A 17,810-nucleotide genomic window follows, 5' to 3' on the forward strand; every position below is an offset into this window, starting at 1 on the left:
GTGTTCCAAAGACAGGATCTTGTTCGCAGCGTATGGAATCACTGGGCTGTCTGTGAAGACAATTCTCATGCCAAGTGAGAGGCCTTCAGTGGTGATTTTCTTATCCTTCCTGCCTTTAGGTACCTTCTTCTTAGTGCCTTTATTCTCAGTGCTTGATGATGGTTTCTCAACACCAAACTTAGATTTGGTGTTTGGGGGCTCAGTAAAGCTCTGTACTGAGAGAGAGGGTTGGAATACTAAGTGTTGCACAGTTGTCTCTCCCTTAGGGAGGGAGTTAGGTTTGGGCATCTTGAACAAGATGTGATCTTCCCACAACTGCAGAACAAGCTCTCCCTTTGCCATATCAATTATGGCATTGGCAGTGGCTAGGAAAGATCTTCTAAGGATGATGGATTCATCCTCGTCCTCTCCAGTATCTAAGATTATAAAGTCTGTAGGGATGTAAAAGTTTTCAACCTTTACTAAAACATCCTTTACCAGACCATATACCTTTTTCAGTGATTTGTATGCCATCTCCAATGAGATCTTGGCATCTTACACCTAAAAAAATTCCCAGCCTCTCCATTACAGAGAGAGGCATGAGATTTATGCTTGACCCTAGGTCTCATAAGGCCTTCTCAAAGGTAATTGACCCTATGGTGCAAGGGATTAGGAAGCTTCCAGGATCCGGCAGCTGCTGAGGTAGTTTCTTTTGAACCAAGGCATTGAGTTCCTTGGTGAGCACTGGAGGTTTGTCCTCCAATGTCTCTGTTCCAAATAATTTGGCATTCAGCTTCATTAGAATTTCTAAGTACCAAGCAACTTGCTCTTTCCTAATTTTTTCTTCCTCATCAGAGGAGGAGTATTCTTCAGATTTTATAATCTGCAACCAGGCATTCAAGGGAACCTCTATGGTCTCCTCATGAGTTCTAGTTTCTTTTAATTCTTCCATAAGGGATTCCTTAGTTGGCATTGAACGCCCAACTACTCCCATTGTGGCGTTCAATGCCATAACTTGCTCCTTCTTGGGCATTGAACGCCCAGCATCTACTCCCTTGCTGGCATTCAATGCCAGCACTTCCTTTTTAGATTCGGCCTCAGCTACTACAGTGAGGGCCTTGCACTCTTCTCTTGGGTTTACTTCAGTATTACTTGGAAGAGTGTTAGAAGGGATCTCGGGGATGCTCTTACTCAGCTGACCAATATGTACCTCCAGATTCCTGATGGAGGATCTTGTTGCAGTCATGAAACTGTGATTGGTCTTAGAAAGATCAAAGACTATAGTAGCTAAGTCAGAGAGGCTCTGCTTAAAAGTCTCCATCTGTTGCTGAGAAGGTGGGAATGGTCTGTTATTGAACTTATTTTGGTTTCTTCCACCTTGGTTGTTGTTGAAGCCTTGTTAAGGCTTCTGTTGATCCCTCCATGAAAAGTTGGGATGATTCCTCCAAGATGAGTTGTACGTGTTTCCATAAGGCTCATTGTTGGGATTTCCTAAATAGTTAACCTCATCCATCATGGGTTGATCTGGATCATAGGCATCTCCTTCATAGGAGGCTTCTTGAGTGCTGCCAACTGTAGCTTGTAATCCAGTCAAATGCTGAGAGATCATGTTGATCTGTTGGGTCACGATCTTATTCTGAGCCAATATGGCATTCAGAGTATCAACCTCCAAGACTCCTTTCTTCTGAGCCACCCCATTGTTCACAGGATTCCTCTCAGAAGTGTACATGAATTGGTTGTTTGCAACCATGTCAATGAGTTCCTGTGCCTCTTCAGGCATTTTCTTCAAGTGGAGTGAACCACCAGCAGCGTGGTCCAATGCCATCTTGGACAATTCAGAAAGGCCATCATCAAAGATATCTAGCATGGTCCAATTTGAAATCATGTTAGGAGGGCACCTTTTGATCAGTTGCTTGTACCTCTCCCATGCTTCATAGAGCGATTCACCCTCTTTCTGTCTGAAGGTATGAACTTCCACCCTAAGCTTGCTCAGCTTCTGAGGTGGGAAGAAGTTGGTCAAAAATGCATTGACCACCTTCTCCCAAGAGTCTAGGCTTTTCTTAGGCTGAGAATCCAACCATAACCTAGCTCTGTCCCTTACAGCAGAGGGGAAAAGCATAAGCTTGTAAATCTCTGGATCTACTCCATTAGTCTTGACAGTATCACAGATCTATAAGAAATTAGAGATGAATCTGTTGGGATCTTTCTGTGGAAGTCCATGAAACTGGCAGTTCTGTTGAACTAAAGTGACCAGTTGAGGCTTCAGCTCAAAGTTATTTGCACTTATGGCAGGTATAGAGATGCTGCACCCATAAAAGTCAGAAGTGGGTACAGTAAAGTCACCTAGGACCTTCCTTGCATCTCCTTTATCATTGGGCTTGGCTGCCATATCTGTATTCTCAGCTTCTTGTTCGAAAAGCTCTATGAGGTTTTCTCCGGAGTATTGTGCTCTAACTTGTTGTAAATGCCTCCTTAGAGTCCTCTCAGGTTCAGGATCGGGATCAAAGAAAGGTTCTTTATTCCTGTTCCTGCTCATAAACTAAAAGAAAGAATACAAGAAGAGAAGAAGAAAGGATTCTCTATGTCAAAGTATAGAGAGCATTTGTTAGAGAGATAGGTCAAGAAGAAAAGAAAAGAAGATGTCCTTTAATAAGGATAGTTTTCAAAAATCAATAGAGAGAAAAGAGGAGATATTTTCGAAAATAGAGAAGGAAAGAGAGATGAAATTTTCAAAAAAGAGAAAGAAAAAGTAGTTAGAAGGTTTAAAAAGGAAGAAAGAGAAAGGAAAATAAAAGATAAAACAAGTAACTAACTATTTAACAAGAGTAAAAAACAAAATAAAAGATTTGATTTTTGAAATTAAAAAGAGAAAGTTGAAAGGAAGATTTTGAAATTTAAAAGTTGAAAGAAAGAGTCAAACAAAGAAAGATAAGATTTGAAAAAGATTTGAGGTTTAAAATTAAAAGAAGATAAGTAAGTTCTAAATTTAAAAGGAAAGATAAGATAAAGATTTAGAAAGATAAGATTAAAAATTAAAAGATTTTGAAAATTAAATTTAAAACATAGTAAAGATTTAAAAAGATAAGAATTTGAAGTTTTAAAATTTTGAAGAAGATAAAATAGGAAAGATTTAAATTAAAAGATATGATAGAAATTTGAAAAAGATTTCAAAATTTGAAAAGATTTAAATTTGAAATTTGAAATTAAAATAAGATAAGGTAGTATATTTGAAATTTAAAGAAAGATAAACAAAAGATAGGATAAAGATTTGAAAAAAGATTTGAAAAAATAAGATTTGAAATTCAAAATTTAAACTTTACTAACAAGAAAACACCAAATTTAAAATTTTTAAATCAAGATAGGAAAATATAACAAGAATTTTCGAAAATTTAAGTAAAGATAAAAGAAATATATTTTTGGATTTTCAAATTTTAAGGAAAAATAAAAACAACTAAGAGACACCAAACTTAAAAATTTTTAAAATCAAACAAGAAAAATTACCAAGAATAATTCAAATATCAAGAAGAACACTCAAGAACAATTTTCGAACATTTAAAGAAAAAGAAAGAAAAAAATGAAAAAAGATAGAACACCTAACTTAAAAACTGACACAAAATTCACATAAAAGATAAAGGTTACTAAAGAAAAAGAAAAGGTTTTTGAAAACTTTTTGAAAAAGAAAACAAAAGACATAATTAAAAGAGCAACTAAACCTTAAAGAATACCTAATCTAAGCAACAAGATAGTCCGGTAGTTTGTCAATCTCGAACAATCCCCAACAACGGCGCCAAAAACTTGGTGCACGAAATTGAACTCTGCACAACTGAACCAGCAAGTGCACCGGATCGTCCAAGTAATACCTCAGGTGAGTGAGGGTCGAATCCCACGAAGATTGTTGGATTGAGTAAGAAATGGCTATCTTGTAAATCTTAGTCAGGCGATTAGAAAAGATGGTTATTTGTTTGAAACCATAAACGAAATAGTAAAGAACGAAATACCAGATTGATTGTAAAAACAGTGATAAGGATTCAGTTAAGGCTTCGGAGATGCGTATTCTTTTGGATTAAGTTTTCTTACTGTCTAAAAAGGATCCAAGGCTTTGAGCATCAGTGGATAGGAGGGCCCACAGGAATAAAATCCTGGTCTAAGCGGCTAAACCAAGCTATCCCTAACCACGTGCTTGTGGCGTGAAGGTGTCAAGTGAAAACTTGAGACTGAGCGGTTAAAGTCAAGATCCAAAGCAAAAAGAAGAGTGTGCTTAAGAACCCTGGACACCTCTAATTGGGGACTTTAGCAAAGCTGAGTCACAATCTGAAAAGGTTCACCCAATTATGTGTCTGTGGCATTTATGTATCCGGTGGTAATACTGGAAAATAAAGTGCTTAGGGCCACGGCCAAGACTCATAAAAGTAGCTGTGTTCAAGAATCAACATACTGAACTAGAAGAATCAATAACACTATCTAAATTCTAAGTTCCTATATATGCCAATCATTCTGAACTTCAATGGATAAAGTGAGATGCCAAAACTGTTCGGAAGCAAAAAGCTACTAGTCCCGCTCATTTAATTAGAATCTGAGCTTCACTCAAAAACTCTGAGATATTATTGATTAATGACTTATTTGTATTCTATTTTATTTGTCTAGTTGCTTGGGGACAAGCAACAGTTTAAGTTTGGTGTTGTGATGAGCGGATATTTTATACGCTTTTTGGGGTTAATTTCATGTAGTTTTTAGGATGTTCTAGTTAAGTTTTTAGTATATTTTCATTAGTTTCTAGGAAAAATTCATATTTCTGGACTTTACTATGAGTTTGTGTTTTTTTCTGTAATTTCAGGTATTTTCTTGCTGAAATTGAGGGAGCTGAGCAAAAATCTGATTCGGGCTGAAAAAGGACTGCTGATGCTGTTGGATTCTGACCTCTCTGCACTCGGAATGGATTTTCTGGAGCTACAAGAGTCTAATTGGCGCGCTTCCAATTGCGTTGGAAAGTAGACATCTAGGGTTTTCCAGAAATATATAATAGTCTATACTTTGCTCAAGGATAGATGACGTAAACTGGTGTTCAACGCCAGTTTCTAGTTGCAGTCTGGCGTCCAGCGCCAGAAACAGGTTACAAGTTGGAGTTCAACGCCAGAAACAGGTTCCAACCTGGTGTTGAACGCCCAAAACAGCCCAGGCACGTGAGAATCTTAAGTCTTAGTCCCAGCACACACCAAGTGGGCCCCAGAAGTGGATTTCTGCACTATCTATCATAGTTTACTCATTTTCTGTAAACCTAGGTTACTAGTTTAGTATTTAAACAACTTTTAGAGATTTATTTTGTATCTCATGACATTTTAGATCTGAAATTTATACCTTCATCACCTTCCTCAATCCATGAACGTGTGCCTGACAACCACCTCCATTCTACATCAGATTGAATGAGTATCTCTCAGATTCCTTAATCAGAATCTCTGTGGTATAAGCTAGATTGATGGCGGCATTCATGAGAATCCGGAAAGTCTAAACCTTGTCTGTGGTATTCCGAGTAGGATTCTGGGATTGGATGGCTGTGACGAGCTTCAAACTCGCGAGCGCTAGGCGTAGTGACAGACACAAAAAGGATAGTAAATCCTATTCCAGTATGATCGAGAACCTCCAGATGATTAGCCGTGCTGTGACAGAGCATTTAGACCATTTTCACTGAGGAGATGGGAAGTAGCCATTGACAACGGTGACACCCTACATACAGCTTGCCATGGAAGGAACTTTGCACTTTTGCATGCATGAGGGAAGAGGAATACAAGAGAAAAGCTGAAATTCAGAAGACAAAGCATCTCCAAAACCCCAACATATTCTCCATTACTGCATAATAAGTATTTATTTCATACTCTTTTATTTTTCGTAATTCAAACTGAAAATTATAATTGATATCCTGACTAAGAATAACAAGATAACCATAGCTTGCTTCAAGCCAACAATCTCCGTGGGATCGACCCTTACTCACGTAAGGTATTACTTGGACGACCCAGTGCACTTGCTGGTTAGTTGTGCGGAATTACATAGTGTGAAGTAATTTTCGTGCACCAATGGTTTTACTTTCCCTTCCTTATTATGTGATGTATGTGAAAAACATGTTTCCTATGCTTTAAAATTAATTATTTTAATTACCTTTATTTCCATTCAATGCCGTGATTAGTGTGTTGAGTAGTTTCAGATCTTCTAAGGCAGGAATGACTTAAAGGATGGAAAGGAAACATACAAAAATGGAAGGAAAGCACTAAACAGAGTTTTTGAAGAAACTGGCAGCCACGCGATCGCATGGGCGACGCGGCCGCATGCCAGCGCGAAAAGGCATTGACGCGGCCGCATGACTGATGCGACCGCACGCCTCGAGCGAAACACATATGACGCGGTCGCATGACTGACGCGACCGCGTGACAAGGAAAACTCCGAATGACGCGACCGCGTGACTCACGCGGACGCGTGACAGAGGCCACGCACCAGAAATTGCAGAAAACGCTCCCAGCAAATTCTGAAGCCCTTTTTGGCCCAAATCCAAGTCCAGAATGCATAGACCAGAGGTTATGAAGTGGGAGAATGCATCCATTCAAAGGAGAGTCTTTCACTTTAGTTAGTTTGGATGATTTAGATTTAGTTTTGAGAGAGGTTCTCTCCTCTCTCTCCTCTCTTTAGGATTAGGATTTAGAATTAGGATTTTATTCGCTTTCAGGATTATCTCTCTATCAGGTTCAACATTCCCTTTTATTTACTTTTGCAATTTAATTTATGAATTCTTCCATGTTACAGATTACACTTTTGAATTAATGTTATTTGAGGTATTTCAGTTTATTATTGCTTTCTTTTATTTACATTATTGTTATTCCCATCTGAAGACATTTTTATTCCAGTAGATTTACTTTTCTCCTTTTGGTCTTAGTTAAAAAATTAGTAACTCAGGAGTTACCAAACTCAAACATGATTGATAATTGTTATCTTTGTTAATTAAATTGAACTTCAGTAATCCCAATCTTTTCTTAGGAAATAAATAGGATCCGAAGATCAAACCAATTAATCCCTTGACCTTCCTTTATCTCAGTAAAGGTTAACAAAGTGGAATTAAGATTCAATTCTCATCATCCTTGATAAGGATAACTAGGATAGGACCTCCAATTTCTCATACCTTGCCAAAAGTTTATTTATAGTCATTTATTTTTTTGCCATTTAAATTGCTTGTTCTTCATTTACTTTATTTGCTAATTAAACTATTCACTCCTCATTCTCAAAACCCCAATTTACAATCTCCATAACCAATAATAAGAACATACTTCCCTGCAGTTCCTTGAGAAGACGACCCGAGGTTTGAATACTTTGGTTATCAATTTATTTAGGGGTTTGTTACTTGTGACAACCAAAAAATTTGTACGAAGGGATTTCTGTTGGTTTAGAATCTATATCTACAACGCGACTATTTTTATAAAATTCTTTACTAGCGAAAATCCTGACGTCATGGGCCCAAGACTCAACATATATAAACATTAGTTATGAGCATTTCAACTCATTTACCCTAGAAAATGAGAAAGGGGGCGGATAGAGAGAAGAGAGAAAGAAAACCTAGCTTTCCAAACTTTAAATCACCACATCTAGTTATGTTGAGTCCTTGGGATTGGTGTATGTAATACTTGGATAGATAGTGAAAATTCCACCAATGTTGTGGTGGAGACTAGATGTAGGTTGCATTGCACTAGAAAACTGAACCAGGATACATGGTTGTGTCATGTTCTTCTTCTCTGCTCTGATTCTATTTTTCACAATTTATGAGACAAAACAAAATGGTCTTCAGCATAATCCAATATGCAGACCAAACAAAAGCTAAGTTATAGGTTCTGGTTTTGAGGCTTTATTAATCAAGTTAAAATAATGCCATAGATTGAACCCCCTTTCTATAGGCCATCAAGAATTTTCAACCCTCATCCTCTCAATCCCTCATCTTCCCCAATAATATATATTTCCTTCAAAAGCTAAGAGGTTCTTCATTTTCATCTGCCTCCTTAAGACACTAGTCACCACTTTTGGGATTTTCTACGGTTTTCGTTACACCTACCCCTCCATTGTCACTACTTTTGCGCTGCCTGACTCTCTATTCGCTCCTCCATTTTCATCAATAAATTCGACGATAATTGTGCCCTAAATTTGAACTGCGAACCCTCTTTTCCCTCATTTGAATTTCACTCTCTCTATCCCTTTCGCCTCCCACTCTCTCTCTCCAGCATCCCCCTCCTCTCCGGAAGCCCCTCTAACACCGGCAGCCCCCTCCTTCTTCAGTGTTGTTCATCATTTTCGTCGTCACTATTACTGCTACCAGATTCTGCCACCCTCTTCATCTCGACACTGGTGCTCTTCTTCAGGTAATACTTTTGAACTCTTTTTTTCTAAAATAGGAATAAAGTCTGATTTGTTATTATAAATTTGGTTCTGATTTGTTATTATAATTTTGTGTTCGTTATTTTGGTTCTGATTTGTTATTATAATTTTGGTTCTGATTTATTATTATAATTTTGTGTTTGTTATTTGGTTCTGATTTGTTTTTATTCTAATTAAAACATGTTTTGAGGTGTTGTTGATTAAGTTATTGGTTTGATGATGAACAAATTAAAACACCTAAGTAGTTAGGAACTGAACTAAGTAGTTAACTGATTAAGTTATTTTGGATATGTTGTGGTTGTTTTTAAGATTTAATTTATGATTGAGGTTGGTTGGATTTATGAGAACCGTAAAGGTGGATATATGTCCAACTTTAGGGAAGGTTATGCCAAAATTTTTTCCAAATAATATAAATGTACACAGAATTTGTATTGTATTTGCTTATTCATGTGATTTAAAGTGTCTATAAATTTTTTCTTTGCTATTACATTATTTTTGTGACTAGTGTTAATGGATATGCTCTTTGCAGACATGATGAGAAGTAAAGGTGTCACGGATCGACCTCGTAGTTGTGGTAGAGGAAGGAATTCTACTGGTACCCCTGGGACTTCTCAGTCGTCCCCTTCTACTCCGACTACCCATGTGACGTCACAGGCAATGGGTGCACAGGACCAGCCGTTCATCATGGTCCATAACCCCAACTATGTGGCTCCTACTGTTGCGCCACCCTTGCAACCAGGAAGTCATCTATCTGCTTCATCAGAGTAAACTCCTCCACCACCTCCATCCGCTCAGCAGCGCACTATCTCGACGCTGCCACCTCCAACGACAGACACTGCAGTGCCAAAATTCTCTCACGGATCCCAGCCAGATGCCCCTCCACTACCTGTCATCGTATGGATGATGATTTATCCTTATGGGACTTCGACATGAGTACTATTTTAAGTCTTTTATATGCAAACCATTTTAGTTAGTCAGCTTAATTTAGTTATACTCAATTTTCTAGTTTTAATGGATTTAGGTTGTTAAGATAGGTTCAATTTAGGTTAGTATGTTTGAACTGTTTGTGTTTGAGAATTCTTGATTGTTGATAGATGTTGCTACTTAAGTCATATAATGGCATATATATGAAACTACTAATCTTAATTAATTGAACTGCTTATTATTTATTGATGGATGTTGCTGCTTGATTCTTGATTCTTGTTTGTTGATTGTTGATTGATGTTGTTGTTTAAGTGGATTGTTGATGGATAGAGTTTTTGGCACATTCTAGTTATAGATAAAACTTTGCCGAAATTTCTAAAAAAAAATCTAAATATAATTGAAGTTTATAGATTACTTCAAATAACTTTTTAGTAAACTACTAATCTTAAGTTTTTCATTGATAGGTTTGCACCAAATAACAATGCATGTACATAAGAGTGTATGATGAATCCATATTTTACGATAATTTTTTGTTAGAATTGTGAGGATTTCATCATATAAACCTACACTTATTCCCTTAAATAGCATGCTTTTGAGCTTTCCCCCTAAATTATGCTTGATTTTGAAAGCATGCTCTTTTATGCTTAATTTAACCTATTTTATTCCACTTGCCTTTCATTCGATACCTTGATGTTGTTTGTGGGTGATTTCAGATGTATAAGGTAGGAATGGCTTGGTAAGAATGGAAGAGGAGCATGCAAGGAGGAGGAAGCATAAAGAAACAAAGGAGAAGAGAAAAGCAGTGTGTGCGTGTGCACAGCCTCTTGTGCGTATGCACAGGCAGCAAAGCAAAGTAAAGTGTGCGTGCGCACAGCCTCTTATGCATACGCACAACCTGAGATTTCGGCCAAGTGTGTGTACGCGCACACGTCTATGCGTACGCACAAGTACCCGCACATGCCTTCATTAAAAACGCACGTGACTCGCATTTTTGAGGGATTGGAGGCCCAATTCTGATGGCCATAGCTCATATTTCAAGGGGCAAACATTGAGGAAGGAGAGCATATCATTAGAGTAGTTGTAGATAGTAGTAGGAAGCTTTAGGTTTAGTTTTTTTCTTGAAGTTTTCTCTCAACACCATTAGGGTTTATATTAGGGTTTACATTTCAAGTGCCATTTTCCTTTTTCTATCTTGGATTTTTGCTAGCCTCCATTGTAAGTATTTCTTAATTACTACTTTTTATAGTTACAATTTTGATACTCTTTCTTATAGTGAAAGTCATAGTGTTAATACATATACTTTTTGCAATTTTGATCTCTTGTTGATGATTTTGATGATTGATGATTGTTACATGCTTGGTTGAGTTGCTATTGTTACTTTTGATCATTTGTTGCTCATAGTTTCAAGCATTTTCTCAATTTTATCATGATTTGTGTTTATGCCCACCAACTGTTTGTGGAAATGTCAATTTTGATTATGGGTTAAATTTTCACCTCTTGGATTGGGTAAAATGAGCATAAGGGTTCCTAGAGTTGGAATGTCCAATATTTAGTGATACTTATTGGATTATTAATTATTCTTGCTTCCACTAACGCTAACTTGTTGCTAAGGCAATTAGCAAGTGAGTTAGGATTTGTGGGTTAAGAACAAATATGCTCACTTAACCTACTCTCCGATGTAAGAGTTAACTAAGTGAGATTAATCCATTACAATTGTCATAGTTGTGGTTGTAACAAAGAAAGGATCCCTAGCTCATCCCAAGCCAAGATTTCATTTATGCTTTGAATCACACACACACATACATACATTAATCACTTTTTTATCTTACTTGTTCATATTACATAGCTAGTTCTTTAATCCCTTTATTAGTTCATTAATTGCAATTTTGAATTTTCTTTTATTCCTTTAATTGTTTATCTCTTCATTGAAAATCCCTTTTGCCTTCACAACTGAAATTGTGCACTCATTGATCACTAGTCCTTGGGAGATGACCCGGGAATTAAAACTCCCGGTTTATATTTGTCTTGAATTGTGACAATTTGTTTTTCTAAACTTTGGTGTTGGTCGATTGTGGGGTTGGGACTATACTTGCAACGCTAATTCCATCATTTTGACGAGGAAAATTCCTAACCCTACTTTAGGCACGCACCTTTGTACTAATGTAATCAAGCTGATGTACCACCACCCATGGCCAAGCTACAAGAAGATCCCAACTGAGACCAGAGAGTGATGGTTTAAGAAGTGGGCGGTAAAAGCTCAACATATTCAAATCTTAGTTTATATCTTCTATTTTGTTTAATTATGTATTTAATTTTGATTAACTCATGCTTAGTATTCTTTCTGCAAAAGAAATTTATATAGGACATGACTCACAATCTTATGATCTGGAAGATCTTCGACTATCGGATGGCTAGGCGGCTTCAGTAGATGTTGGAAGACGTACGTGAGCACTGCGACCATATCACTATTTGGCTCCGCCCAGACATTAAGAAGGCACTGTATGTGTGGGAGACTGATGAGGGGTTCAAGCATCGCCGTCTTACGAATAGAGCTAACAGGGCATCGACCATGGCGTCGAAGTATACCGGTGGGTCAGCAACTTTCATGAAGAAAAAGGCCAAGCTAGTAAGTAACTTGTTTCATTTTGTTATTAAGTTCGTTTGATCATAATATAATATCATTATTACTTGACTTAACATGTGGTTTCAAAATGTGTAGTCTAAGTCATTAGATCATGAGGCGACGATGGTGAAGACCTTCAAGTATACTCACACGTTGAAGGAGAACAAGGTAAGATTTTCTTATCCGCAGCCGCAGATTATTATGTGAGTAAACATCCTGTGATATACTATTTTTAAATTAACTGCAACTCTAATAAAAAATATGTTACACAAGAGTCCTACACGCAGAGATTGGAGACCGCAACCCAACAATCTCAACGTACTAGAGACGACGGCAACAACTCCGCTGCATCAGTCGTCGATCCTGATAGGTTTTGGCGCGAGGCTGCATCTAAGCCGTACAAGAATCGCGTGTACGGGCTGGGATCATGCTTCGCCGACAACCTTCGTACATCTACGTTGATACATTCATCCTCCTCTACCACCAGTCGGCCCGTTGATCCTGAGGATGGCGTCTACTTGAGGGAACATGTGCTGCTCCTCACCTGGAGCCTTCACTAATAGGCTCAGCAGCTATGGGAGTTTGAGGAAAGGTATCAAGCGATCCTCTCACGCATGACAGACACAAATGACCTCGGGCGGGAGTGTAGGCGGGAGCTGGAGTGGCTTCAGCGGATAGAGCGCCACATGGTGCCATACGAACATCAGATGCATGCTGGTGGCAGCATCGTTGCTTGAGGAGCACAAACATCACCACCTATGTCGCCGCCAAAGCAGCAGGACCAGCGGGACGATGATGATGATGACAACGACTATCAGGATCTTTGGTAACTAAGTTTTTTTATACACTATTTGATTGTATCATATCCTCTATTATTTGACTTTTCATTTTATTTGTACACTTGATAATTTAACATATTTGGCTTCTGTTATTTAAAATTGGACTACTAATTGTGCAAAAAAATAAATTTAAATAAAAACTTAGAAGTTGACCACTAATTTCGTCAAAAAAAAAGAAAATTGAACTTACAGTCAGATTTTACGGGGGAAAAATTTGACGATAATCATGCGGGAACAAAATAATTTGGTGCTAAAGTTATTATCGAAAAAATCCGCCGGTAACTGGCATCAAATAATCGTAGCATAAAAAACTGATTCCGCTGCTAAATTTTCTGCAACTTACCAGCGAGGTTTATACCATCGAATTGGATCCGACGAAAAATCCGATAGTCAATTTATTACTGGTGGATTATTTTCGTTTTTTCGCCGGTAAATTCGACAGTACTCAGCATTTTTGTTGTAGTGACAACCCCCAAGCTTGCCTAAATAGCTATGGACGTCCATCCCTAACAGACAAAAGCTCAGATTCATGCTTCTGGAAAACGAAGAGAGAAAGTAAGAGGGCCGTAGTGGGGTGTGGGAGGACTGCTGTGCTGCTTCTCTCCTATCTCGCCTTGTTGCTTTACTTCTCATCATTCTCGTTGAGCTGCTTCTCTCCCTCGTCGTGCTGCTCGTCATGCTTCTCAGTCTCGGTCATGTTCTTCTGCTTCTCGCCGTTGTTGCTGAAATTCTAGTAGGTGAATTGAGTCCTCTTTTGCTGGGTTATTGTTGTGTTGTGTTGATTTATTAATTTGCTTAAGTTAATTTTTTAATTTAATGTTAAACTGATTTTTCAATTTATGTGTTCTTGCTACGAAGGAAGAAAACTTTCTATGAGGATGAAAAGCAGAAGAGTGTGATAAAAAGGAGAGAGAGAGAGAGAGAGAGAGAGAGAGAGAGAGAGAGAGTAACAAACTTAAGGATATTTTTGTCTAAAGGGCGATTTTGAAATAAAGTTCAACGTTGAGGACAATTTTGAACGCAAAAAAACGTTAGAGGCGATTTTGATTTTTGACTAAAATTATAGGAACAAAAAATCGTATTTAACCCTAATAATATTTATATAAAGACACGTGTCTTAAATGAATGAGAACAATGCGATTAAGTTTGAGGGGAAAAATGGAGAAAAAGGAGAATAAATGAATGCGAATGTAACTTTATAAAGATAAAAAAGTGAGTAAAAGAACATGATAAAATAGATTTTATAACTCATCATTTATAGATAATATGTTAGCAAAAATATAGAATAACTCAAAATAAACATCAAGGAATTGAAATTGAAATATAAGAGAAATCTCAAGTCATAATACAAAAGAGAACTAGGTTGTACCACTTTAACAAAAAATTATAATATCACATAATAGAAAAATGTTAAATGCTTGAAGATAATTGTGAAACTCTCAGTATCTCTTCTTATCTTTATAATTATAATAGAGAGAAGGAAACATAAGAAAAACTTTAAGACCTTAAAAGAATTAGAGTAAAGTGATAATTACATCTTTAAGGATTTTGACCTCGAACTAATTAGCCCATGAAAAAAAAAATACTAATTAGATCCTTCGTGATAGTAAATACTGGATATGTATATCCTTCCGTTAATAGATAGTACGAAACAACATGAAATTATTCATGTATTTCGTTGTCTATAATGATGTATGTCCCGTTGCTGCCACATGATCATGGAAATAATATAATTTTGGATGATGAATCATTCTTATCTTTTCAGTTTTTATATAACGGTTATTAACTACTCTTTATTTACTACGAATCTTACTAAAGCAAGTAAAGTTTTACTCTAAAAAATGTTATCTGTGTGATGATATTTCATAAATAGACATGTCATAGTAGTTAACACTACATATAAGCACCATCATTAAAATTTACGTAATGAATTGATAGGACATAATGTGTCTATCGTTTGCTATTTTAGATAATCAAATTTGTACTTTTTTTGAGATTAATTAGTCTGAGACCAAAATTTTTAAGAACCTAATTGTCACTTTACTCAAAAAATTATGATGTCATACAATAGAAAAATGTTAAATATTTAAGTATAATTCTGACACTACCATCTTTTCTCTTTATATATATTTCAATAATAAATTAGTAAACAAATTTCCCTCTCTAGCAATGATGAGTTAATTTAAAAAATAAATGATAGTTTCTTGACCCTCTTTGGCTCTTTCTCATAATAGCACATTTTTTTACAACAAAGAATCGAAGTCCTCAATCAAAACAAACAGGTAATAGTTAAAATTCAGAGCAAGGCACACATGCCATGATTATTATAGCGATCACGCATTCTTATATCCCCATAGTAAGATTCCACCATTTTAACAAAAACACTCCCTTCTATAAATAGGACCATAATGTCACATCGCAAATGAGTAGAAAGCTAGTCGGTGACTTGCTACTCACTCATCCTTGTGCCAAAAGCATTGACTCCCATGGAGTCCCAAGTTTTACATATTCTAGTAGTTATCATACACCACTATTAGAAAGTTAAACTCACTCTCAAATATTGTTGCAACTCCTAGTTGATACATGATAGAAAGACATCGAACTTGCTAAAATACAAGTTTTGTATCTTATATATACATATAATGTGTGGAACACTATATTGGCTCATACTTCTATCATTGAATACCATGTGACAACAGGTAAATTGTGTCTACACTTTATTCAATGATGAATGGAATGTAAGTCAAGGGTTTCGCACGCCTCTTATGTATACATAAGGGTCAGCTTTTATATGGAACAGGGTTCTTCCTCCGCTGTAGAAGATGCAATAAAGGACATAAAACATCCATCCTGTGAAACCCTCTTGGAGCCTGAGAAAGAAAATTATATACCATAATCAGAAAATTGCTATAAAATTAAAGGGATTTTTATCAACACACAAGTTTTAACTCGAACAAGGAGTGTTTCTCGTTACCTCAACAATGAAACAAGCCCAGGCTGCGGATGAGCGGTTTTCTAAGACACCTTTCAAGATGGTCAGTTCCAGCTTCCGGATCACCTGAGCAATCTCCAAGAAGAATCCATGCTCATTGCATACCATCTGTGTGACATTAGTTGTAAGCAGTTACCAAGGGTGATTTCTTTCATATTCCCAATAAAGTGATTTTATAATTTAGAAATGTTATGTGACCCATTTCATCATGCACCAAGCCCGATAGATCAAGTGTGACACATTTATCCCACATCCCATCCAATTGCAGTGTATAAACTCGGTGTAAAAAAAAAAACGAATACTATTAAATAATTTTGCCAGACACGAGACAAATTCTTGTGTGCAATGGAACAAAAGGGTAAGGTTGAAAAATAGGAGACCTCAATAAGCATGTGGCCTGAGCATTCCAGATCTTCTATCACTATGGGCCATGCTTGTTCACTTTCCAAGTCATATGCACAGCTCCTCCCTGATTGGTTATAATTGATCTTCTGCTTGCTGCATTTGGGAACCTGAACACACCATTGCACCATGTCAAAGCTCAAACGAAGAGGTGCTATAAAAAGAAATTGTACATATCTCCCAGCTATAACTACTTATCTGTGGAATATGGGGGAAGTGATGTAGGAATAGGCAATTCAAACTTCACCCATTTTCAGTGTTCTTTCCCAAAGTACATATTGATGTGTTAACTGCAACCTATTATATCTTTTTCTTTTCTTATATTTCTTGAGAAAAAGAGAAGACAATATTATTTATGAAAAACAAGGAATCATAAATGTGCTACCTCTTTATGTGCGAATCTCTTAAGCTTCTCAGCTTGGCTTGTTATTTTTCTCAAGTATAGCATATGCTTTATGGTTCTCTCCAAGAGGTTGTCGATGCTACACTGCATATCACATGGCCAGTTACAGATTCCAGATACTACTAGTAGTCCAAAAGGAACTAAGAAATGTTAACCTTGGTATCGAAGCAAAAAAATATTTACCTTTCCACCATCTGGGACAAGCTCCCTCAACTCCTTCATCCTGTCCATGATCAATTGTCTATCTCTCGGCCTTGACTTTTGGGTACCTGGCCTTGCTCTTTTCTTGTAGGTACTAGAGATCTTTGGTCCATTAGTAGATTGCAAATGACTATAAACCTTTTCTTCTTGAGGCTCGTCAGTCAATAAGCTTGAATTTCCATCAAAAGATGGCGATGTAATAGCATCTCTGCCCTTGACTCTAACTGCCGCCTTAAGATCACCTTTCACATCTTTCATAACCAAACTGCTTTCTTCGCAACTGTTCCTGGGATGAATCAAACCGGTAAATGGCATCTTCTTGCTTATAGGGGACCTAAAACTGTTGGATATGCTTGAAGTATCGTTGCAGGCACTAAATAAATCCCCATAAACAGCATCCAAAAGATATTTCGGATCAACATCTTCAGGGTGCTCCAAACTCTCAATATCACCATGTTCTTTGTTGTTGGATATAAAGGTTGAGTTACTGTAAGTATCCACAACAGAGGTATGTTTAGACATGGAATTCCTTGTTTTCCTGTGTGGAGCTGCTGATCCAAGCACTTTGTGCAATTCAGACTCCGAGGGAAAAGCCAAGAAGCCATTCAGATCCTTGATATCCTCATAACCAGTTGCATTGCTTCCAAATTGTTGCTCTGTCTTACCGGAGTATAAACCTAATCCATTTGATATCTCTTGGAATACTCCCACATCATTGACCCACGGAGAAGTGGGCCATATCTCTTCTTCCAGATTATCTTTTGTCTCCACCTGAGACAACATTGCTGGGTTCAACATTGTTGATGCATTCACACTAGGCACAATTCTAGCCAGAACATCAGTTTTTATTGTACTGTTTGTGATATTGGATGATTCATCCAAGATATCCATAAAAGTATTTGTTGGGTCTGAGAATGACCAATCTTGACAATCAACTCCATAGTTCAATGCTGTAGTATTTGCTGCCAGAAGATGAATGGAATGGAATTTCTCCTTGATATTGGTAACAAATTCCAGGTCTTCAGCAACCTAAAATCTTGACAG

The 17,810-nt window shown here is 37.1% G+C and overlaps 1 protein-coding gene across 3 annotated transcripts in view; it reads right to left on the minus strand.

Annotated features, from left to right (window-relative positions):
- Positions 15,055-17,810, minus strand: part of LOC107639400 (transcription factor bHLH155) — a 6,250-nt gene continuing 3,494 nt past the window's right edge. Inside the window, exons 6-10 of one of the 3 annotated variants that reach the window (XM_021121229.1) lie at positions 16,749-17,795; positions 16,548-16,649; positions 16,141-16,272; positions 15,743-15,868; positions 15,055-15,638 (exon numbers count right to left, since the gene is read on the minus strand). In XM_021121229.1, the coding sequence (XP_020976888.1) occupies positions 15,549-15,638; positions 15,743-15,868; positions 16,141-16,272; positions 16,548-16,649; positions 16,749-17,795 (1,497 nt within the window). In that variant the 3' untranslated portion in view covers positions 15,055-15,548. Of the gene's footprint in view, positions 15,639-15,742; positions 15,869-16,140; positions 16,273-16,298; positions 16,460-16,547; positions 16,650-16,748; positions 17,796-17,810 lie in introns of those variants that run through there. The other 2 variants (XM_016342879.2, XM_021121230.1) reach the window with 2 other exon arrangements.

This window comes from Arachis ipaensis, chromosome B04 (assembly GCF_000816755.2).
Source record: "Arachis ipaensis cultivar K30076 chromosome B04, Araip1.1, whole genome shotgun sequence".
NCBI classification, from domain to species: Eukaryota; Viridiplantae; Streptophyta; class Magnoliopsida; order Fabales; family Fabaceae; genus Arachis; species Arachis ipaensis.